Source organism: Schistocerca gregaria, chromosome 3, assembly GCF_023897955.1.
Source record: "Schistocerca gregaria isolate iqSchGreg1 chromosome 3, iqSchGreg1.2, whole genome shotgun sequence".
Lineage (NCBI taxonomy): Eukaryota > Metazoa > Arthropoda > Insecta > Orthoptera > Acrididae > Schistocerca > Schistocerca gregaria.
In genome coordinates this window covers 326162150-326187529 of record NC_064922.1, presented here as the reverse complement: position 1 = coordinate 326187529, position 25380 = coordinate 326162150, and the positions used below count along the sequence as shown (strand labels likewise).

Below are 25380 nucleotides of genomic sequence, written 5' to 3'. Positions count from 1 at the left end.
ACGGTATGAAGTAACACTTGGTAACTTTCTGCACAGGTGTAAAAGTCCACACCAGGTCTCTTGGACTGTATCTCCCTGTCCTGGGCATTAAAGGTCCATATATGAGCCGTTTGTCTTGCTTCTTTGGTCCTGGTGATGAGGTTTTTCCTGTCATCATCCTGAGTATCATCAGATTTAAATGGGAACAGTGTATTCATTGTTGTTTTGGCCTCATGACCATGGAGCAGAAAGAATGCTGTGAAGCTTGTTGTGTTCTAATTCATTGTGTTGTATGCGAATGTCATGATGGGCAGTATTGTACCCAAATCTCATGTCAGTATAAACATACATAGAGAGCGTATCTGCCAATGTCTTAGTTTTCTGTGAGGCCATTCTTTTGTGGATGGTAAACTGTTTTCATTCTGGGATGCTGTCGCAATGTGAAATTGTCTAAGATACTAGTTTTCGCTAGAAAGCTTTTCCAAGATCAGAGATCTTCACATACGGTACTGTGTTCTTCAAAAGTTTGTCTCCTATGAGGAACAAAAGGAAATTTGCAATTACTGGAGTTTCAGCATTTAGCACAGCTTTATTGACAGTGTAGCTGGTGAGGTGCACAGTGCACACTTTTGTCCATAGAGTCCTATTTCTCAATGTTCTGAACCTCCCCAAGATGTAGATTGTAGCTGAGTGGAATGGTGCTGCTGGTGGCAGGATTAGTACGAGATGATTCGGACTTAATAGACACAGGCATTCCTTACATTGGCTCACATGTCGTATAACAGATGAGGAGAGATATGGCCAGTGCTGCCCGCATCTGACTCTGTGTGCAGTCTTCATGAATCTCAGGAGTCCAGATGTTGGAACATCTTGGGAATACTTTGTGAAAGCTGGCCGCAGATGAGCTGGAATAATGACAACCATTTCCGCCCCTTTGTATCATGACTCCTCTTACATAATATTCCATTTATTAATTGAATTCCTCCTGTGGTTGGTTCCATTCTTCAGGTTTTCATGGTTTTCAGCAGTACTGTATTTTACCTCTGTTCACCAGCCATGTCATTTAACCCAGCGATGACTGAGATTTTGTCCACACTGCTTTGGTTCAACCAGTGGGGTCTTGTATTTGAGCCCACTTTTATGTCATTGTGACAATGTACAGGGAGCAGCAAAATAATATGAACACCTGTACTTACTTGGGAGTGGTGTATTAATAAGGGGTTGGACCCACATTTGCCCATAATACAGCTGTGATTCTTATTGGAGTACAGGCATATAATGATTGTATAGTCTCCACTGGAATGTTGTACAACTCTTCAGAATCTCTTCTAACTCCTGTAGTGACGAGGGAGACGGAAGTCTGCTCCAGAATCTGCACTCCAGTACCACCCATAAGGGTTTGATAATGTTAGAAGTCCAGGGACTGTGCTGGCCAGCGAAAATGCTGCAGCTCAGTTGCATGTTCCTTATACCACAATTGTACTGTCCTGGCTGTGTAAATGGGTGCATTATTGTCTTGAAGTATGACATCATTGTTGGGAACAACATTTGAATCATGGGTGCACCTGAAATGTTAACATAATTGTTGGCTGTAACACGGCCTTTGAGAGACGAGTCCAGCAGAATACCATGAAATGACTGCTCGCACCATCACACTTCCATGTCCATGCGTACCATTGGAATAAAGCAGTCACATTGTAGGCTTCTTTTGGCATTCTCCAGATGTAATCCCAGTCCGAAGTTGGAAATAATGAAAATGTTGACTCTTCCAGGATTTGTGTCCCAGACACACAGTTCTACGCTTCTTTGTATTGGTTGTCATCACCAATGGTTTTAGTATAGCAGCCTGTCCATGAATATTTGCTTTATGGAAGTGTTGGCGGACAGTGTCAATAGATACGGTGTCTCAAAAATGCCTATTGAGCTCTGCAGTCACTTTAGCCACTGTAGTTTAGAGTTGTTTTGACACAATTAATGTTGTCGTATGATAATCTCTGTCATTTAGTTTTGGTTTGCATCCACTGTTATGTAAACGAAGATGTCTTTCCATATTTTTTTTTTTTTTTGTGTAGGCTGTCATGACTGTTGAAACAGTTGCTCCTGTAACATTCAATGAGTTAACTGTCTTGGTTACTGATGGTCCAGCTAATTGGGCCCCACAATCTGCTCTCTTCGGAGCTCTGTTTGGTTTTCATTGTGCGCCTCTGAATGCAAATACTCGTGAACAACCTGCACTGATGTCTAGTCCGTACTGAGCACGCACAGTCCAGTGTGACATGTGCCTTACCTGCATTGTTAACTGTCTAACACAACCTTCCCATTACAACCACTGTTCACATTATTTTGGCTCTCCCTTGAACTCTTCAAGCCTTAGTGCGCATCTCACCAGTCGGCCCGAGTCCTTCAGGCTGGTCAGCATAGAAAAGGGTAGTCTGTTAAAGCGGTGAATTGTTTGCCAAATAAATGATAGGAATTTGTGGATGGCCCAAACAACTGCAAGGGATCCTTTCTCAGTTATAGACTAATTCATCTCGTTCTTGAAGAGTAGCTTCAGAAGCATAAGCTAATAATCTTTTCAGCACCTTGCTAAATCGGTACTAGATCTGTGCCTATCCCAGAAATGCTAGCCTTTGTGTGATGTTCTATTTCGCAATTTTCAGCAAGGTGGTGTAAGAAATTCCTGAATGTCAAGAAAAGATATTTCTTGGGCCTCATTCCAGGAAAATTTGGCATCTTCCTGCAGTAGTTCTTGCAAGGGACATGACTTGGTACAGAACCTAATTGTGAATCACCATTAGTACGAGCACCTTCTGAGAAAACTTCTTATGTCATAAATGTTTTGAAGAGTCGTAAATTCTGTGACTTTTTTTTTTTTTTTTTTTGGATCAGGACGGAGTCAAGTGGCATTCACTATGTGCCCCAAAGATTTTTTCATCTTGGGTGATGAAGAGGCACTTATTTGGATGCAAGCAGAAACCTGCGGTCTGAACACATTTAAACAGGGTTTTCAGGTGGCTTAGATGTATCTCAAATGTCAAAGCCTTGTCATCCAGATAGCAAAGATCTTGTCCACTTAAGGTGTTGAAGCAAGTTGCCCTTCATACATTTGAAGGTGGTTGGAGTGTTACACAGTTCAAATGACATAACTTTAAACTTAAGAGGTCATCAGGAGTTATGAATTCAGTCTTTTTCTGGTAAACTTCACCAGCCTCAATTTGCAAGCAGCCCCTGGTGCATGTCCATAGATGAAAAATAATTTTGCTCTTTTCAAGTAGTTTATGTTGTCCTCAGTGCACTGCAGTGAATGGACATATTTCTTTGGAATACTGTTCAATCTTTATTAGCCAACACAGAAATGCCATGAGTCATCCTTCTTTGTTCACCAGACCCCAGGAGAGAACTAAGGACTCTCTGAAGGTTCAGTGGTGTCATCCTGCGGCATCTTCTCCACTTCCTCATGAATTGTCTGTCTTCTGTTATTGAGACTATATAAGCACTGGCCAATTGGTGCATGACGTTCAGTGTTCATTCAGTGTTTTACTATGGCCACTCAATCTGTCTTTTGACCATTCTTGATTTGAAAGCATCGAAAAATTTATACACAATGACTTACCTCTCACTGATACTGTTCCTCAGTCAGGCCAGATCCTATTAGCAGTTTGGTAGTAGCTCCTCCCCCCCCCCCCCCCCTCCCCACCCTTTGAATTGTCTGTAGTGGTAGCAGAGCAGATTCTTCATCAATGACACTAAGCTGCCCTTTTTGAACTGGTGCGGCTGCCCCTGCAAACGCGCCTTAAGGGATGAGTTGCGGTGATTCACGACAATTAGTAATCCAAAGTTCTCTTTGATCTCCTAAAATGCTTGTGATCATCAGTGGCATGTAGAATACTTCTGTATGCCTGAGCAGCTTTCTGCAATCAATGAAAGCTTCACCCTGTGACTTAGCATCTGTATTAATGACAGGAACTTGTCTTGTTGACAATGCCGAGACATCGTCTTCGACACCAAACACGCACCCCGACCAATGTTGGTTCTTTGTGCTTGTTGGAATAGCTCTATTAATCTGGAGCTCTGATCGTCCACAGTCTAAGACTGCTTATGATGCCTACAAAAAGTTCCATTTGAAAATAATATTCTGACTAAATTCTGATAAAATGATTCGTAGGATCTCGGGAGAGTTAATCTTGAAAGAAATGTTCCTGTCAGCTGGATGTATTTATCATTTGTGACTTTCAGCACAACTGCCCTTTTTTTGTATCAAGCAACATAGTCTTTAGCTGATGTAACAGAAAAAGAAGCCCTGAAATCGACTAGTGCCCAGACAGGTTGATCATTGATAATGTTGATGACACTTCCTAGCATTCTGGTGACTATCGTCCATGGAGGATTTGTAGCTGTGGCTGCCTCGCCTCTGTAGATGGCCACCTATCTATATTTTCATTGACGCACAGTCAACATGGATTTAGAAAACATTGTTCTTGTGAAACAAAACTTGTTCTTTATCCGCATGAAGTGTTGAATGCTATTGACAATTGATTTCAGATCAATTCCGTATTTCTGGATTTCTGGAAGGCTTTTGACACAGTACCACACCAGCGGCTTGTAGTGAAATTGTATGCTTATGGAAATCCTCTCAGTTATGTGACTGGATTTGTGATTTCCTGTTAGAGGTGTCACAGTTCGTAGTAATTGACAGAACGTCATCAAGTAAAACAGAAGTGATTTCTAGTGTTCCCTATGGTAGTGTTACAGGCTCTTTGCTGTTCCTTGTCTATATAAACGATTTGGGAGGCAATCTGAGCTGCTGTCTTAGGTTGTTTGTAGATGATGCTGTCATTTATCGACTAATAAACTCACCAGAAAATCAAAACAAATTGCAAAACGATTTAGAAACATTATCTGAATGGTGCGAAAATTTGCAGTTGACCCTAAATAACAAAGTGTGAGGTCATCCCCATGAGTGCTAGAACAACATAAATTGGAGGGAACACACAGAAAATGTTGTGGGGAAGGCTAACCAAAGATTGCATTTTATTGGCAGGACACTTAGAAAAGTAACATATCTACTAAGGAGACTACTTGCAGTATGCTTGTCCATCCTCTTTTTAGAATACTGCTGTGTGGTGAGGGATCCTTACTAGATAGGACTGATGGAGTATGTTGAAAAAGTTCAAAGAAGGGCAGCACATTTTGTATTATCACGAAATGCGGGAGAGAATGTCATTGAAATTGTACAGGATTAGGTTGGACATCATTAAAAGAAAGGCGTTTTTTGTTGCAATGTAATTGTATCATGAAATTCCAATCATCAACTTTCTCCTCCAAATACGAAAATATTTTGTTGACACCGACCTACATAGGGAGAAACGATCACAACGATAAAATACGGGAAATCGGAGCGCGTATGAAAAGATATACGTGTTTGTTCTTTCTGCACACTATACGAAATTGGAATAATAGAGAATTGTGAAGGTGGTTTGATGAACACTCTGCCAGGCACTTAAATGTCATTTGCATAGTATCCATGTAGATGCAGATGTAGAAGTCAGTGACTAGGTGAACGGTTGGTATCTCTGCACGATGACAGGGAAGGACTATGGCAGGGGCAAGTGATATCGTCCAGGGTACAGTGATCAGCTTTGTCCCACAGTTGACTTTTATCATCTACAGCTGACTGACATGAATGAAACTGTTGTGATCATTGCCATGTGGCAGAACTGTAGTTGGCAGAACTATCTCTCTCTGTGTGTTCTTCTACAGGGCATCTACTTGATGTAGGAATTTGTTGTACTTGAAATGGTTGTGTGCTGAGTTATACTTTGATGCTTGCGATATAAGTCAGAGTTGGCAGAGTCCATTCTTCCCAGTGATTTCGGCTGGTGGTGGAGATTGCTACTAGAAATAGGTACGCCATATGTACCACATTTGGCAGTCAGTTGTACCTCTTTGTCCGACTCGTTTGTGGCATTTTCTAAAATTTCTGGCAGCAATTGATGAATTCCTGTCATGACATAATTTACCAGAAGAGCGTGGTACCTGTCGTTGACTCCTTTTATCAAATGAGAGATTTTGCCGGCTTTTTGATGTTGAGATTCACAATATGCCATAGGACCAAAATATTCTGTATGTATGACTGTCATTTCTCCAAGACATTGGGTCCAAGTTGTTCTTCTGCTAAATAGGCTTGCTGCTGATTGTTACCAAACTGGAATTTATCCCAGCTGTTATGCTTCTCTTTTTATTCTTGGACCAAGCTACCATGAACACCATTGTGAACGAATTATTGCAGTCACAATAGATAGGAAGCCAACACCCATATCATTGTAGTACAAGCTTATATTCCAACTAGCTCCTCAGATTACAAGTGATTAAAACAATGTACTCCCTTTGTCAGAAAAGTTCCAGGACAGTTTTTTTGAAAATTGCACTTACCTAGTCATAATCCTAGCTTCTATTGAAGTAGTCCCCTTGGCTAACTGTACACATCGCCAACATTTCTCAAGGTCTTGGCAGAAAACGGAAATTTTCAACTGTGATGCTTGTAAGCTCACTTGTCACAGCCCGTTGGATGTGTGCAGTTTCTTGATGAAGCTTTTCTTTCAGTCACCTTTTCACTCGCAAAAAGAAGGAAAAAATCACAGGGTGAGAGGTCGGGCGAATGTGGTGGATGTGGGATGGCAGTAACACAATGTCTGGCCAGACACTCGTAACAGGTAAATCAGTGTGGGGTTGTGCATTGTCATGCAGTAAAACACAGCCCTGAAAGTGCCACAAATCAGGGTAGTGACATCGAATTGCTTGTCGCAAACGTTTCAAGATTTAAATGTAAAGAGTTTGGTACATTGTCTGACCTGGAGGAACATACTCTTGGTGAAGTAATCCTTTACTATCAAAGAATGCAATCAACACTGTCTTTGTTCTCAAAGGTTGTCATTTGACTTTTTTCAAGGCTGGTGATCCGGGACTTTAATGATTCATGTGAGGGTGATACTCGTAGCACCAACTTTCATCCAGCAGTAATCTTTGACAGAAATGTTGGATCACGTCTGAATCTGTCCAGTAGTTCAGCAGAAGCTCTTCATCTTTCCTCTTTCTGTCCGTCTGTTAGTGTGCAATGAAATATTGAGACTCCCATTACAGTTCAAAGTAAGTTCTTCTGATACTGCACACACAGTTATATGATAGACTTTTTGCAATAACTGCTCTGGGATTGTCTTGCAGTTATTCTCTGCATTAACGAAACCTGTTATGCCACTCAAAAACACAAAATTGTTGTCTCACCTGCATATGCTTGCTTAATCATTATCTACATTTCACTAGGGATTTTCCTGAGCTTAGCGTAGACCTTAATGTTCACTTTTTGTTCATATCAGCATCCATTGAGTTACCATAACTATGTGAGGTAACAGGCGATTTGTGGTGCCCTGGAAATATTCTAAGTTCAGAGTTGGCAGCCACCACTTGGGCCGCTTGGCAAGGCGCAGCTCATTAGCAACCGGACCACGTAGTCCATCAAGCACATGTCTAGGAATTCCTAGGTGACGCTGTGTCGATGAAAGAGACTTGTAAGCCGGGAGAGCCAAAGATGGCGGAGCGGACTTTGTGAGGCCATAATGGCAGACAATTCTCAGTTCGTATAGAAATTAATAGTAGCCAGATGAACAGGATACCTCAAAAAGTAACAGGTACATTACTATTATTTACACGATGATTCTGATGGCGTAATCAGACTTCCAATATCTTTATTAGTTTAAAGTTTAGTATCAGATGGTAAATTATACAAGTAACACCCAGCAACGAATTTCCAAAAATCTAAACACTTCATGAGATTTCGTCGAGTGACGTGTCTTTCGAAAGCTATTAGTGTAAATCTAAATTGGCATAAATTACAGGCATGTAACAAGAGTTTTATTGGAGGTAAAAGTGGCAGATTACTATCGATCGCGTCAGGCCGTAAATACTCCACATTACACGAAGAAACAGTAGCAGCAAGCCTACAAATATATTTATTCATCTATGTCTTTGTTTATCTGATATATGCTATTCATGAAGAAATTAGTTAAATATTTACTGTGTTTCATAGAGCACAGAGACATTAGGCTACTGGCCTATCTTTTGTTGCTATTGCTTTGATATATGTTTATTTAATTTGTTTATGTATTTAATAATGTATGTTAGTGTGTGTTTATGGCCCAGCCAAAGGAATACATATTTAATTTAAAGTTATTTAAATGTAAATCCAGTATTTCGAAAGTGTTTCAATATGTTTGTGTGGGTGCATTGGCTTGAAGACATGGCACGAGCACTCTAGCCAATCACAGCGCTCGTGAATGGGGAGACTGGATGGAAGTGGGTGAAGAGTACGGAACAGGACACGGGAGGTGCTGGATGGAGAGTCGACAGAATAGCGCAGTGCATGCACAGTCGTGGAATGACGTGGACATTGAAGCAGTTTGCACATGGGTGCAGGAGATAGAAATATTTCGTAGTGCTGACTTATGAACTTATGAGATCACCATGGTTTCTGCAGTGAAGATGTAGTATGCGTGTAGAAATGAACATCTCGCGAGCAATGTTGTTGTTCATATTTAATTTCTTGCTGTAGGAATCTATTGTTTCCCTATTATTCAACTTACGTTTTATTTAATTGTTGGACCATCAAACCCAATAAGTGTTTTGCAGAAATATATTGCATTCTCAAAAGTACTTCTGCTATTGTACTCATCATTTTTATTTGATTGTAGTCTTTCATTTATAAATGCATATGTGATGTTCAAAATTCACAATTGCCGAGCGATAGGAACCTTCGACCATTCGATTCACGTGCATAGTCATATTGTATACTGTAGACTAAGCAGTATTTGGCTTGTAATGAGGCAACTACGTATTCCAGCCCCCAAACAATGAAACCAGCCAAAACGTTTAATATTTCAACACTGAGGGGGAAGGGTATGTAGCTGAGGACCACCACCACTCATTTTTTTTACTTGAAGCCCGCAACTGATACACCAAGAACCCAAACAACTTGTTGTGTAGGAGAGCCCTGCCACTTAGTGAGTTTGCATGGAAACATGAACAAGGTAATTTTAAGGTCACACACATATCAGGTAACATAAAAAAACATTTTTGCCTTTTTAGTATTGCAAACTCAAAAAACCTGTCCTGGAACTATACTGACAAAGGGAGTATAATTAAATAAAGGAATACATGGGGACACCAGAAGGTTTCAGATCAATTGTATAAGAGGCAGTCAAATAAAAACAAGGCAGATGTAAAAAAATAAGTAAACTGTTTATTATTTTAAAAGTAATTGCCATAACTGTTAATATATTTATCCCACAGTCAGACAGGTCATTGAGTGCATTCGTGGAAAAAAGTTTGTGGTTGTCTGAGGAACCATTGTCCCCAGGCGTGCACCTCTTCATCTGAAACAAATCAACAGCCATGAATGCTTTTCTTCAGTGCTCCAAAATCTTGGAAATCACATGGGGAGAGATTGGAATTGTATGGAGAATGTGTGAGGGCTTGCCGGTAGAAGTTCTGAAACATAACCGAAACAACCTTGGCAACAGTCAACATTCCTGGGTACTTGGAATTGATGATTTACTTCAATTTTTGCAAAGTGTGCATGTAGACACATTGCAAAAATTTAGACACATCATAAAGTCCAAACACCCAGGAATGTTGATAAGAGGACATTCTGTTGCAGGGTAATGCCCACCCACATGTTGCTGAGATTTAGATAATGCTGCAGAATTTTCACTGGGTAGCCCCTAACATCTTCCATAAAGTCCCAATCACTGCTCATCCGATTTCCATGTTTTTGGAGCCCTGAAGAAACATTTGTGGCTGTCAGTTTGCTGCAGACAAAGAGGTGCATGCCTGGGTAATGTTGCATTTTCCGTAAAGGCAAATTACGGTCTTGTCTCACAGTGGGATAATACACTGAAGAGCCAAAGAAACTGATACATCTCCCTAATATCATGTAGGGCCCTAGCAAGCTTGCGGAACTGCCACAACAAGATGTGGTGTGGACTCTACTAATGTCTGAAGAATCCATGCCATAAATACTGCAGGCCTGTCCATAAATCCATAAGAGTGCGAGGCAGTGGAGATGTCTTCTGAACAGCACATTGCAAGTTATCCCAGATATGTTCAGTAATGTTTGTGCTTGGGGAGTTTAGTAGCCAGCCGAAGAGTGTTCCTGGAGCTACGCTGTAGCAATTCTGGATGCATAAGGTGTCGCATTGTCCTGCCGGAATTGCCTAAGTCTGTTGGAATGCACAATGGAAATGAATGGATGCAGGTGATCAGACAGGATTGCTATGTACGTGTCACCTGTCAGTCATCTCTAAACATATCAGGGGTCCCATATCACTCCAACTGCACATTACCCACACCATTAGAGCCTCAACCAGTTTGAACAGTCCCCTGCTGACATCCAGGGTCCATAGATTCATGAGGCCATTTCCATACCTGTACAAGTCCATCTGCTTGATACAATTTGAGGACTCATCCAACCAGGCAACGTGTTTCCAGTAATAAACAGTCCAATATCAACTTTGACGGGCCCATGCAAGGCGTGTGTCGTGGAATCATAAAGGGTACACAACTGGGCCTTTGACATTTTGTTGAATGGTTGGCATGCTGACACTTGTTGATGGCCCAGCATTGAAACGTGCAGCAATTTGCAGAAGGGTTGCACTTCTGTCACACTGAACGATTCTCTTCAGTCGTCGTTGGTCCCGTTCTTACAGGATCTTCTTCCGGCCGAAACAACGTCGGAGATTTGATGTTTTACCGGATTCCTGATATTTATGGTACACTCAAGAAATGGTCATATGGGTAAATCCCCAGTTCATTGCTACCTCGGAGATGCTGTGACCCATCACTCGTGCACTGGCTATAATACCACGTTCAAACTCACTTAAATCTTGGTAACCTGCCATTGTTGCAGCAGTAACCAACCTAACAACTTCGCCAAACTTTGGTTGTCTTAGATAGGCATTTCCGACAGCAGTTCTGTATTCTGCCTGTTTACACATCTCTGTATCTGAATATGCATGCCTATACCAGTTTCTTTGGTGCTTCAGTGTATATCAAGTTATGGTATTACTTTTTAAATAATAAATAGTGTGCTTGCTTTTTCCATCTGCCTAGTTTTGCCCCATATGTAATGGTAATATAGATCTTCATGTCAGATTTTAAACTGAGAGCCATTTCCAAGGGTAGTTGTGAACTCTACCCATAATGTGTGGGCTATGAACTGCAAATGAAAACTGAAGAAATTGGTAAATGGTAAGAATTCCAGGATATATGATTGGAATAAGCTGATAGAACCAGAGATGTTTTTCAAGCTTTAGAATTAATGTTGGAAACTATCAGGCTGCAACAGGTGGAAAAGATTACAATAGAAGACAAATAGAAGGCTTTGAGGAAGGAAATGGTGAAGAAGCAGAGGATCAAATGAGTAAAAAGACAAGGCCTATTGGAAGTCCTTGGGTAGCACAAGAGATACTGACTTTAGTTGATGAAAAGGGAGGGGGGATGCAACAAAAGAAGCAGGAGAAAGGAAATAGTCATTTATAAAATGATACTGACAGAAAATAAAAATTGCTAAGCAAAAATACTTAGAGAACAAATGTAAGACTCGAAACTTGTGACTAGAGGAAGATAGATGCTGCTAATGGGAAAGTTAAAAATGCATCTGGAGATAAGAGAAACAGCCATATGAATATTAAGAGTTCAAATGGAAATCCAGAACTAAGCAAAAAAAGGGAAAACTTAAAGGTCGAAGGAATATATAGTGTGTCTAATGGAAACAAATATGAGGACAATATTATAGAAAGAGAAGACGAAGTAATTGAAGATGTAATAAGAGATATGATGCTCCATGAACAAATTAACAGAGTACTGAAAAACATCAGTGGAAACAAGGTCCCTGGAGTAGACAACATTCCCAAAGAATTATTGAAATCCTCGAGACAGTCAGTCATGACAAACCTATTCCAGCTGGTGTACAAGATAATATAAGGCAGGGAACATGCCTTCAGACCTCAAGAAGAATGTAATAATTTAAATTCCTAGGAAGGCAGGTGCTGAAAGGTGCGAATATCACTGAAGCATCAGTTTAATAATACATGGTTACAAAATGTTGATATGAAGTATGTACAGAAGAACGGAAAAATGGGTAGAAGGTGATCTTGGGAAATAAATTTGAGTTCCAGATAAATTTAGGCATATGTGATGCAATCTTGCATCTTATCTTAGACTGAAGAAAGGCAGAGGAACATTTATAGTGCTTGTAGATCTAGATAAGGCATTTGACATAGTTGTCTAGATTACACACTTTGGAATTTTGAAGGGAGCAGGCATAAAATAGAGCATAAGGTTATCTGCAACTTGTACAGAAACCAGACTGTAGTTACAAGAGTCAAGGGCATTAAAGGAAAGCAGTGGTTTAGAAGTGAGGGAGACAGATTTGTACCCTGTCCCCAATGTTATCCAGTCTACATTAAATGATCAGTAAAAGGAAACCAGGAGAAATTAGGAAAGGGAATTAAAAGTTCAAGGAAAAGAAATAAGAATAAGTATGTGGATGCTATTTAATTCTGTAAGATGACTAAGAACTTGGAAGAGCAGTTGAACAGTATGGATAGCATCTTGGAAAGAGGTTATAACAATAATGAACAGCAACAAAAGTAAAAAGAGAGTACTGGAATGTAGTTGAATTGAACCAAGTGAGGTTGAGAAATTTAGATTACTCAGTGATCTACTAAAAGTGGTAGATAAGTTTAACTATTTGAGTAGCAAACTAACTTAAGTTTCCTGAAGTAGAGGAGATATAAAATACAGACAGGCAATAGCAAGAAAACGTTTATGAAAAAGAGAAAGTTGTTAACATCTAATATCAAATTGATAGGGAGTCTTTTTTGGAGATAATTGCTTGTAGTGTAGCCTTGTATGGAAGGGATACATGGGCGATAAGCAGTTCAAATAAGAAGAGAATTGAAGCTTTTGTATTGTAGTGCTACAAAAGGAAGCTGAAAATTAAATGGGTATATTGAATAACTAATGAGGAAGTGAATTGAATTGGGACCACTTGATAGGACACCTACTGAAATAAGGTATCAAGGATTCAAATAAGGTATTAAGGAACAGCTCAGTTTAGTAATGGAGGCAATCGTGAGGGGTGAAAGTTGTACAGGGAGATCTAGAAATGAATACAGTAAAAGAGTTCAAGGAAATGTCGGCTGCAGTAGTTACGTAGAGATAAGGCTTGCACAGGATTGTTGGAGAGCTGCATCAAACCAGTATTTGGACTGTTAGACTCAACAACATTTATTGAAAAAGTAATTCTCTGGAATGTGCAGGTTTTTGTGATCCATGAGCACTCAAATAAAATCAGTTTGAAGCTATAACAAAACAAACCTAATGAGCCTGAAAATGTGAAAGATCAATACCATCCTCTGTACCTCACAAACTGAGTACTTGAGTAAAATTTGGTGCCCTGTATAGATAAATGTGTTGTTTCTGTAGAGCTACATCATAGCGCCTTTTCCTTTTTCTTGTTCCACTCTTCCACCATTTTCTCTCTAATTCTTACTCTCTTTGCACTTAATTATGTTTACCTTCATTAGAATATTAGTAGCAGAGCAAATGAGGAAATGAATGTTCAATCATCCTCTTAGATTTTTGACAAGAACTTAATCACAAAGCCAAATAAACCTGTAACTTGTGGGTGTTCATTTTCAGACAGAAATATAGTTTTATAAAATTATCTTAAGTTATGTCATATTGTTACATAATACATTTTTTTAAATATTTTTACATTCATCAGGCACATACTCGTGGGCTCCCAAAGGATCATGAAGGTGATGTGCGTGTGATCTCAATTGAAGGAGTGGACAACAATATGTGTTGTGGTACACACGTCAGCAATCTTAGTCAGTTACAGGTCAGTCTTTATCTGTTTTTGATTTGATGGAATGTATATGTATGGTTCACAGTTCACTAGCTAGTATCCTAGATATGTCTATATTTCATATTTTGTTGGAGCATGTTGTATGAGAGTAATGTAGTGCACACACCACCTTGTGGTTTTTTCTGCTTTTTTTAAATTTTTTATGTAAATACATAGCTACACATTGTATTGGTGTCAGACTGGTGTGGGTGACATAATCACATATGCTGTGTTTCTCGTTTATGCACTCATACTTGTTAATTTATAAAACCAGACTTTAGTTGAACATGATGACTGGTCAATAGTTTGTAGTGTCCGAAGAAATGTTTTACTCCTCCTCTTTCTTCTCCTTCTTCTTCTTCTTCTTCTTCTTCTTCTTCTTCTTCTTCTTCTTCTTCTTCTTCTTCTTCTTCACATGCTAGCTGCCTTTGCCAAACATCTTTAGCACGTTTCAGAGTTTATTAACGTTGTGGGTGCATTCTAGTCCTTGCAGCTCCTTTAGTACTTCATCAGCTGTGGCCCGGAAAATCAGTGTGCCCCTAGCATGTTTGATGTTATTCTTTGCAGTTACATTGACCTCAATACCCAGCTGATATAACGTAAGGGGTCTTTAAAAATGTGACGAGAATAGAGACAGAGAGGCTATACATCCTTGAGAGATTCCTTGTGATACTTAATTCTGCGGTTCTCGCTTGATCAAACTTAGCGCTAGGGTGCTGACTCCCTAGCGAAGAGCTCACGTAATACTCACAGCTTTTCATTCTGGCTGCTAGAAATCTAGTGTTTTACACTAATTTAGTGTTTTATCACAGTAAACCAAATCATCTGCAAAGTTTGGAAAAACATATGTACATCCACTTTTTAATTTTTATACTGTTGGCCTGAAACATGGCTTACATCATCCTTGGCAGTCTGAATGTTACAATGGAGGGTACTAATGGAGGAATATCATGTTACTGGCCTTTCTTCTGAGCATGTGCCTGACACTGAGATACAGTTACCTTACTACTCTATCTGGTTGCTCTGATGTGAAACAAGGTTACTGGAAGGGTGTGGGGAATGTTGAACATAAAAGTTTTATACGACACTGAATTCTCAAACATTTCCAGAAACCTTTTTTCTGTGAGTTTCCTACATTGAATGGCAGGCTTTGCATTTGCAGAGTGCAACAGAAAATATTGTAGCTTTAGCAATTGCCGTATGCCACAGACTTACTTGATTCTCAAGATGCCTATGAGAAACTACACCATTCCTTTTCCGTAGAAGTCATTTTGGCAGTATCTTGCAGTCAGGGTGAATGAAAACATCTGCAAAACATTGCCAAAATAGTATCACTGATCTTTTGTCTGTTGCTTTCTTCATTCAGCTCTTATCAGGACAAAGAAAGGGATCATTCAAACACTCCGGCAATGCCTCCCGGTACTAGTTCCCAGCATAAAATAAGCATTGGCTGCAGTACACTGACTGAAATCTGCACCTAATTCCCACAGTGGTGCCGCCACCTCTTTAGTACAACGTAATCACTGCATTATTTTACTTTTTATTTAGGAGAAAATAACAAGTCAAACTGGGGAGGTTTAGCCATCATAGTTCAGTTCTGTGCTATTAAGTCAGTTCTGCTGGCTAATTTAAGGGTTGCTTTAGGAGCTCCAAAAGCTGACCGAGCTACATTTTACTCAGATAACTAAAAAGAAACACTAATTTTCAAAAAATATTTTGTTCAACTAATTATACCAGCCAACGTAATGTTATAAAATAATCGGACGTATAGTGTAGTATGGAACTGGGGATCTAGAAATGCCTGAGAGGCTTCGTCCCAGCCGTAACCCTCAGTGGTACACAACGCCACAACAGGCTACAGCAGTCCTTTCACCCCACCGCTGACCCACACTAAACCCCAGGTTATTGTGCAGTTCATCCCCTAGTGGATGAACCCCTCCTCCCGAGAACATCTCTCACCAGATGAGTGTAACCGCAATGTTTGCGTGGTACAGTAGTTAGGGTGTACACGTACGTGGAGAAAGTGTTTGCACATCAATTGCTGACTAGTGTATCTGAGGCAGTATAAGGGGAACCAGCCTGCATTTGTTGAGGCAGGTGGAAAACCACCTTAAAAACCATCCACAAACTGGCTGGCACACTAGACCTTAACACAGACACTGGACCTAAACACAGATCTGCCGGGCGGATTCGTGCTGAGGACTGGCATGCCTTTCCACCTAAAAGCAGTGCATTAGACTGCACGGCTAACCGAGCAGGCTTAAAGTACAGTAAGTAAGCAGTGTTATAGATGGCATCACAGTTTATTTTTCCAAAAGGGTTATCACAATCACTCGTTTTTGCTGTTGGAGATATTTAATGAGCGGTGTGAACACATCATTAGTATTTCAATAAACATATCTTCAGTGAACATTTTCTACCTTTATTTCTTTACTCTTTGCACACACTGTCATTTCAGACTGTTAAACTAAGAGGTAACCTACACACCTACTTTGCTAGTATAAACGATCTATTTTCGACAGTCTAATGGAAATAGGCTTACCTTTTAGGGATCAGAGTAGCCTACATTTCAAAATATATATGTATTGAATTAGTAACTATCAATCATTTGAGATACAGTAAAGTTTGTGTATATCATACCAAATTTTATTCTTGGAGCATTACACATTCTCACTCACAGAATGAGTTATATTAAGAAAGGACAATTTTGGACTCCTGTCTCCTCTTGGATAAATTTCTGTGGATACTCATAAATGCAATCTGCAAAAATTTGATCACGACACACTGTGTATCCCGTAGCTCTCATGCTTAAACAGCTGTTTGAAAGCTACTTATGCTTTCCTTGTATAACCAAGCCAGAATTTCTGATTATATGGTTAAGGTTTAATTACGATTGTAGAAACATGTACATTAGACACTATTGTTCTTCTTTATTCCTCATGAGAGTGAAGTTATAGTTAATCTGTAAAAGCACCTGCTTCAAAGTAAGTACAATATGGAGTTGTGTCTTAACTGTTGCTTTGTCAGCCACAGGTGTGAAGTAGAAAAATTGTTTCTCTTTATGCAAATATATCATTATTTTTGAAGAACAATTAAGTGTAAAGTTAAATTTGTTTAACTGATTAAAAGATTGTTGAAGAGTATATCCTGTAGAAGTTTTGGCATTTAGTGTCAGTGAAATACTGAGCAACAACAAAGTATTTGTAATTAATGTATGCTGTGCACAGTAAGTAGATTATTTTCCTGTGTAGCAAAATTAAAACAAAAAAGCCACAAGAGTCTAGAATGAAATTTTCACTCTGCAGTGGAGTGTGCGCTGATACGAAACTACCTGGCAGATTAAAATTGTGTGCCAGATGGAGAATCGAACTCGGGACATCCCCTCCCCCCTCAGGTCCCAAGTTCAAGTTTTGGTCCAGCACAGTTTTTATCTGCCAAGAAGTTTCATAGCCACACGAGTCTTTGTAGAATTATCACATACACAAAACAAAATAAATTCAACCAAGGTCTTCCATATTTTCATACCTTTGACACTCCTTTAATATATTGCACATCTTTTGTAATGCAAAACTTACAAATGCACAACTGAATTATTTTGTTACCTCAGTCAATGCTGACACCTTTCAACACATATATTATGTTGTTAATGAGGAAAACACACCATCTGAAGATGAACCCTTCTCCATGAAACTGGTAATGACATGAATAACTGTTATCAAGTCACTAGTTACTCTACAGACTCAAAATAGATTTTATGGATATGAGATAATTTCAGTTCGCTCTTACATCCCCAACGCTACACATTGCTATAACTGTCAAAGGTTTAATCATACCCACTAGTCATGTTCCAATACAGCCAAATGCATTACCTGTGGCAGGGAAGCCGATGAGGGTGCTTGTCCACCCCCATCCCCTTGTTGCGTCAACTGTATGGGTGACCACACTGCTTCCTCTAGATTGCCCTATTTTTAAAGATCAGCAAATTATTCAGGTAATTAGTGTCTACCTTTGCTGCTCGTAAGTTATTTGCCAGTAGAAAGCCCACTGTGCTCCCAGCAGGTAAATACTGCACTGTCCTCGGCTCTCTTCCACCTACTGAGGAGGTAGCCACACAGACTTGGGATCTCACCTTTAGCAACGCAGACATCATATTGGCCAGCGAGCCCAAAGATCGCCTGTTCAGCCTCGCCACTATCACCCACTCACTCTAAGGCTCAACATTCATTGGCTCCAGTTAAATCATGGGTCTCGAAATCGGATGCCTGGACTTCCAAAAAAAGAGCTTACTGGTGAACATTTTTTACATACCCAGACCTCACAACCATCAACTCCTCCCTCATGACAACATCCTACTTCCAAGAAGGCTCATAAAAAAAAACAGTTCCTCTGCTTCTTCCCCACAGCATCTCTCTTCTACAGCACCACCCAGCAGTAGCTGCCCTTGGCTGTCTTCAGTGTTGCTGACATGCATCGCTGGTGGCAGGAACTACCCCTGAACAGCCTATGGCTCAGGATCTTCTGCCTCTGGCTCAACACCATTCCATGCTGTTGGCCACCAGCTCCCAGCGGTCGCCGAGTTGATGGCAACCGTGGCAATATTTTTCCTTTTCTTGTCTACCCTATGTCAGTTATCCATTGGAATATTTGCGGAATTCACTCCAGTCAGGATGAACTGTCGATCCTCTTACAATCCTACTCCCGGTCATCCTCTGTCTTCAGGAATCAAAGTTACATCCCCATGATCGCTTTGTATTCCCTCGTTTCCAGTCAGTCCAGTTTGATCTCCCCTCTGTTGCTGGCGCTCCAGCAAATGGTGGGACTTAAGATTCTCCATGATACTATCCATTGTCACCTACTTCACTTACACAATTCCTTCCAAGCTGTCATTGTATGTCTTTCTGTTTCTGGATTCAACTTCTGTCTTTGTACCATATGTATACATTCCGTAGTCCACACCAATGGCAAGAGCCAATCTTGGTTGTTGAATGATTATTGCTATCATCATCCTCAGTAATCCTAAGGCACATGTCTGTTTCATTCTTATAGATAAATATGGTGTCCACACATTCTATTTTAAAATTCTATGCTGTGTTAGCATTTCTTGGAACACGATTATTCATAGCGTTATCCAGTACGACATTTTTTAGTGACTTTGAGAAGAAAGTAGACAGTCCCTGTAAATTGCTAAAAAATATACTAAATTGTTTTTATTGTGTTGCACAGCACTCTACAATGAGGTTGAGTTGGTGGGCATAGCAAATTTGCTCTTTCATACACTGCTTTCACTTATCTACACACTGTTGTGCCCACCACTCACAACTGAAGCTACATCATAACTCTAAACTATTGGTTTTTCTGGAGAGTTGGCAGTCTTTGGTTTGACAAAGTCTTTGAACAGCTCACTACTTATACCTGCAGCTGTATGATTTTTGGGTGTTATGAATTTTTAATTCATATCAAGCAATAAATACGTTATGACACAATGTTTCACATTCTGTCGTTTTATAAGTTTCAGTTGTGATGCACTGTTCATGATATTTCTTTATAAATCGACTGATGACAGTGTGTCAGCAGTCCATTCTGAATTGTTATTAAATGTCCAAAAAATACACAATTATTGGGTTTTTTCAATATGTTCATTGACTGTGGAATCCATTTCTGCCATCAGATTCACCAGATCCTGAGAAACACTGAGCTTCTGTGAAGTATCCATTTTCATTATTTCCTTAGTGCAAGTTCAATTTTCCCACAGATTTTTCTACTTGCTAAGAATGTAACGATTCTTAGGAACATCTTCATTATGCTTCTTATTTCTCCTACTGCATGTTGTATGCAGCTGACATCTCGTATCTACTTTTCCAAGCCCGGGATACACAGTGCTATATTTTATATGTAGTTCAGTCAATTTATGGTTTTATCTCAAACAGCTAAGTGTTTAAAGTCTGTTAACCCATTAGTGATCTAAGGACATTCCTGAAGATTTGTTACCGGACACATGTGACAGAAAAAAGCATTTAATATTAGGAAAGTAGCAACTTTCCTTTCCGTAATGTTGTTACATTCCATCCTGGATTTTCCACTGTTTTATAGAAGAAAGCTCGCGGCCAGTCTGCACATTTATATAATGTAGGAGTAAATTTCCTAGTAAAACTACTTTCACTTTTGCACACATTTTAAGTCTGTACAATGCTGAAATCAGGTTTTGGTAGTTCTGGTATTTTCAGTTCCAACCTTTTTTCAGAACTAAAATTTTGACTGCCTTTATTTAAAATAATGTTTGCGATATTTATACTGTTCATTCTAAATAGGAAACTAGGACACACGTTAGTCTCTAGCTCGCAGTTTCAAGCAATCTGTTTCATAACAAAAATGAATAAATACTAGTACATAGGCACAGTACTACTGAAGCTCCACAAAAAATATAAAGGACAATCAAACAATTTAAAATCATAAATGGTAAAATAATCTGTACTGAAATTGAGTGAAACTCCAAATCTGCAATAGCTGTTGATTGTGTTTTCACTGTACAATGACCAGTTTCATATCCTGGAGCTATATCTTCAGGTCATGTCACATACAGAATAAAACGACATAAGTAAAAGCACTAATAGTGAACATAACCTACTGAACGAAGTAGACAGAAGAACAATGTACTCACAAAACGAATACTTCATGTGCCTTGAATACCAAGGTGCAAGTGCACACAAAAACTTGTCACTCCACAGTAAAGCCTTGGATGAAAAGGCCAGATGGGCATCTGCTCCGAACTATGCATGATCAGTAATACATCTCCGAAATACAGTCAAAAGATGAGCCTAGAGAGCACATGACAATCCACATGTGACAGAATAAAACCTATAAACACAAAACACTTCAGAATGAATGTAATGAAAACTAAAATACCACTCGCGGTGTCGGTAAAGGATGAAAACGAAGAAATCTACCATCAAAATCCACAGGAAAAACAAAGAATTAAGACATGCAATCCTTGGGAGTCATCAACATATTAAAATATAGTCACATGTCAAATAGAACCAAAAGTTACAGCGCTAGCTACACATTGAATACGGTGAAGCCAGGCATGCACCACGCCATCATGAAGATCATGACATCTACCGTTAGAAACTGAATTAAAAGGACACACACATTGGACAATGGAAATGGCACTAACAAAATGGATCTCAGTGTTAAATAATAATCTGGTGCATGAGATGGAAACCATGAAGCATTACTCTTATGAGAAGTAAGATACAATTAAAATTTATTCTGTATGCAGATATGACTTGAAGATATACCTCCAGGGTATGGAATCATCATCATACAGTGAAAACACAATCAAGAGCTATTGTGGATTTGAATTTTCCAATTTTAATACAGATTATTTTGCCATCTCTGACTTTAAATTGTTTGATTGTCCTTCACGTTATGTAAACGTTTTTTAGCTGTGGCTTTCCAACCTAAAAGGTTATTCATAAAAAAAAAAAAATGCTTGGCTTGTGATCCGTACTCATATACTTCAATTGGTTTGCACAGATGCCATGCTATGCAGCCCTAACATCAACTAGCTATGCCCGCTCAACTCCTAATTACCCCCCCCCCCCCCCCCCAATCCATGTGAGTGCATTGCCTGTCTTTTAAACCACCAGGATGGTTCGCTGAGACTCCAACTGTTTACACATTCTAAAAAGATTCATCATTTGTGTACACGGGCTGGTGGTATGAGAAAATTAAACGAGTCTATTTGTGATTCACGATTCTTACGTATTGCAACCTTTGGTGTGATTGATATTATTGGTAGGGTGCTGCCCCAGAGACCTTGAGGAAAAACTACCTCTGTTGCTGACCTCTTCCAGGTGTCAATTCCCCCAAAACTTCTGCCCAACATCACACAAAATCCAGAAAAATGTATTGCTTTCAGCCCTGTGCACAAATTCCATCGTGCTAGAGGGTAAGAGAGGAGTCTCTTTCACTCTGTTTGCACAGAAAAAATGTTTTTTTACCTACAACTCCTTCATTCAAACTAAACTAAAAGGTAACAACTAGGCATGATCCTACCCTACCCCACTCCTGGTTACCTTTGAAGAGTGACCTCCAACTTGACATTGCATCCTTTCTTAGAACCCTTCCCAAGAACACAAACCTCTTAGTGAAGGAAAGACCAGGTATCCACCATGTTTAGACAGACCCTGCTTTGATCGCCTCCCTTGCAGGCAAAGGGTCAATCAGCGTTCTGAATTTTGCACCTGAAAGTCCTGCTACTGTGATTCAATTATCACATCTATGTCATTCATAAAAGCTTGTATTGTAAGGCAGCACAGTTCTCAGTGATGAGGGGAAAAGAATGTAACACACACCCAAGTGCAGAACACACATTTGGGCACGCGCATCTCTGGCCCTGCAGATAACCACACTATTGATAAAGCCAAATAAGACACTGGGATAAGCAGAGCTAACAACTAGCAGTGTACATGGTTGCAGTTTAAATGTTTTTCGTGAAATTTGTGTGTTTGGCCCTTTATTTGCAGAGATTAACATCTGACATGGAAAATGACTTCCTTTTATTTTTATTATTATTATCAGATGTACTGTAGGAATTTTGACACGTTTTCAAAAAGAGATTTGTTCCAGAATGTGAATCAACATTTTAAGAAAATGCAAGTATTAGAGTTTAACATCTTATCAGTATCGAAATTACAAAAAGTAGGTAATGGGTAGATTAAGCATGGCCTGTTTGAAGGAATCATCTCTGACATTGTTAGAAATGATTTCCCTGAATCATGATAGCAAAGCACAGATTTGTATCAGACCCCTCCCAAGTGCACAGCCAGGGTTTCCATTACTGTAACATATCACTTTATTTCAATAATGAATATGATAATGTAATTATGAGAGGTGTTCAATAAGTAATGTGACACATTATTTTCTTGGCAAATTTTGGTTGAAAAATGCAGAATTTGTTGTGAGACATTATGGAACATTCCAACTTCAGCCCCTATAGATTCATGAAGTTCCAGTAGATGGCAGTGCTCCATGTAGCCTTCAATATGGCATCTGTGATGGAGGTGTATTTCAGGCAGAGAGCTGTCATTGAGTTTCTTTAAGCAGAAAACCAGAACATCTCAGATATTCATAGGCTCTTACAGAAAGTCCTAGCAGTGAACAAAAGTACAGGGAGTGATTGGGTGAGGTGTCTGTCACCATTGAAACAAGTCATGCAAACCTGTCCAATCTTCTGTGTGCCAGCTGGCTGCACACACAGCTGTGACTCCTGCCGTGTTGGAATGTGCGGACGCTGTCATTTGAGGTGATAGACGAGTCACAAACAAACACCTCACAGCTCATCTGGACATCTCTGTTGGTAGTGCTGACGCACTCATCCACCTGTTGTGGAGTACTCAAAGGTGTCTCCTTTGGGTTCCTCGCTGCCTAACATAAGACCATAAAGAGCAATAAAGGACCATCTGTGCAGAATTGCTTGTGAGTTAAGAGACTGATAGTGACCGGGGTTTTTTTTTTTTTTTTTTTTTTTTTTTTTTTTTTTTTTTTTTTTTTTTTTTTTTTTTTTTTTGTTGAACCTCCTCACAAGTGTGGGCTCATCTCTTCGAATTGGAAACAAAATGGCAATCCATGAAGTGGTGCCAACCCCCACCTCTCCTCCGAAGAAAACATGCAAAGCCTCAGCCAGTAAAGTTATGGCGACAGCCTTTTTGGACTCTGAAGGGGTTATTTTGTTTGATAGCCTCCTTCATGGTGCAGCAATAAACTCTGAAGTGTATTGTGCAAACCTCAAGGAATTGAAGAAATGACTTCAGGTCATTCATCACCACTAAAATACAAATAAACTTCATCTCCATGACAGCTGAAGCCTCACTCAAGTGTGCACCCTAGAGGCACCCACAAAACTTTTTTGGACTGTTTCCCTCATCTATCCTGCAGCTCATATCTGGCAGCTTCCAACTTACATCTGTATGGCCCAATGAACACTCTTCTGGAAGCAGTACATGGACGATGTGAGGTTAGTGATACAGCAAGACATTGGCTCATATGTCGACCAGTACAGTGGTATGCACATGGGTATGCAAATCCTCCCAGTAAGGTTGGCATATGGCCATCACATTGAACAGAAATTGTGTTGAAAAATAGTTTTGTAGCCAAAAGAGTGAGGAATAATATGATACATTGGAATCCTGAATAAAACAAACCCACTTTCAGAAAACAAATTGTTTTATTACTTATTGAATGCCCCTCTTATTACTCCATGTTAATAATTTAGCAATATTTGTATTCCAGGCAATTAAATTTTTATATTTTGAAAAAGGGAAGAAGAATAAAACCAACTTGCATTTCCTGGTTGGTGGACGGGTACTAAAGTATTTGTCAAACTGTCTTGAACGAGAAAAAAAGCTTACAGAACTGTTACAGTAAGTAATAGCAACTGGTTGGATTACTCTGTTTAATTCCTCATCTTTACTGCATAATTATTGCTTTCTTTGACCCAGTATATCTTCACTCCCTGGATTGTACTATGTGGTGTGCACTGACTTCAATCTTCCCAACATAAAAACTTTCATCTAAGATCATAGTAACAGCTGCTGATGCAGTCCCGTTGGTACATTGGATGTCAGTAGGTGCAGTTGGCATCTTCTAATTCTCTGAACATAAATGGGTTGTATTTGGTAATGAATGTTATTAAACAACTGGACTAATCTTTATCATAAATAAAACTTATTTCACATTTGAATTCAGTGAACTAATGTCTTAACAAGATGAAAAATTAAAGTTTAATACGTTCGTAATGTTGAGTTCGTCATAGAAGTAGCAATGATAGAAAGTGTTCCTCAAAAACTAACCGCAAATGACAAGTACAGTTACTGGTTCCCACCAGATCTGCTGCACCTGATGCCAGGGATGATGTTTGCATTACTTAAGCTTGAGTTATTAGATTAAGGTAGAACATACACACATCTTCGTGTGTATTTGGAACATGCTGAAAAGTTAAGGTAGCTTCCATTTATGTATGTATTTATTTATTATTCAAAACAAAGATTCCAAGACTTACCAAGCGGGAAAGTGCCGGCAGACAGGCACATGAACAACACACACACACACACACACACACACACACACACACACACACACACACACACAATCACAGAATTACTAGCTTTCGCAACCGATGGTTGCTTCTTCAGGAAGGAGAGGGAAAGACGAAAGGATGTGGGTTTTAAGGGAGAGGGTAAGGAGTCATTCCAACCCCGGGAGCGGAAAGACTTCCTTTAGGGGAAAAAAAGGACAGGTGTACACTCGCGCGCGCGCACCCACACCCACCCACAAGCAGACATATTTAAAGGCCTTTAAACATGTCTGCTTGTGTCTGTGTATGTGCGGATGGATTTGTGTGTGTGCGTGTGCGTGTGCGTACACCTGTCCTTTTTTTC

The 25380-nt window shown here is 39.6% G+C and overlaps 1 protein-coding gene across 2 annotated transcripts in view; it reads left to right on the top strand.

The window, feature by feature from the left end:
• LOC126356250 (alanyl-tRNA editing protein Aarsd1) overlaps positions 1-25380 on the top strand; it is a 70751-nt gene that overhangs the window by 18153 nt on the left and 27218 nt on the right. For both annotated transcript variants that reach the window (XM_050007082.1, XM_050007083.1), the window contains 2 exons: positions 13820-13936; positions 24233-24363. In XM_050007082.1, coding sequence (XP_049863039.1) covers positions 13820-13936; positions 24233-24363 — 248 coding nt within the window. The remainder of the gene's footprint in view (positions 1-13819; positions 13937-24232; positions 24364-25380) is intronic.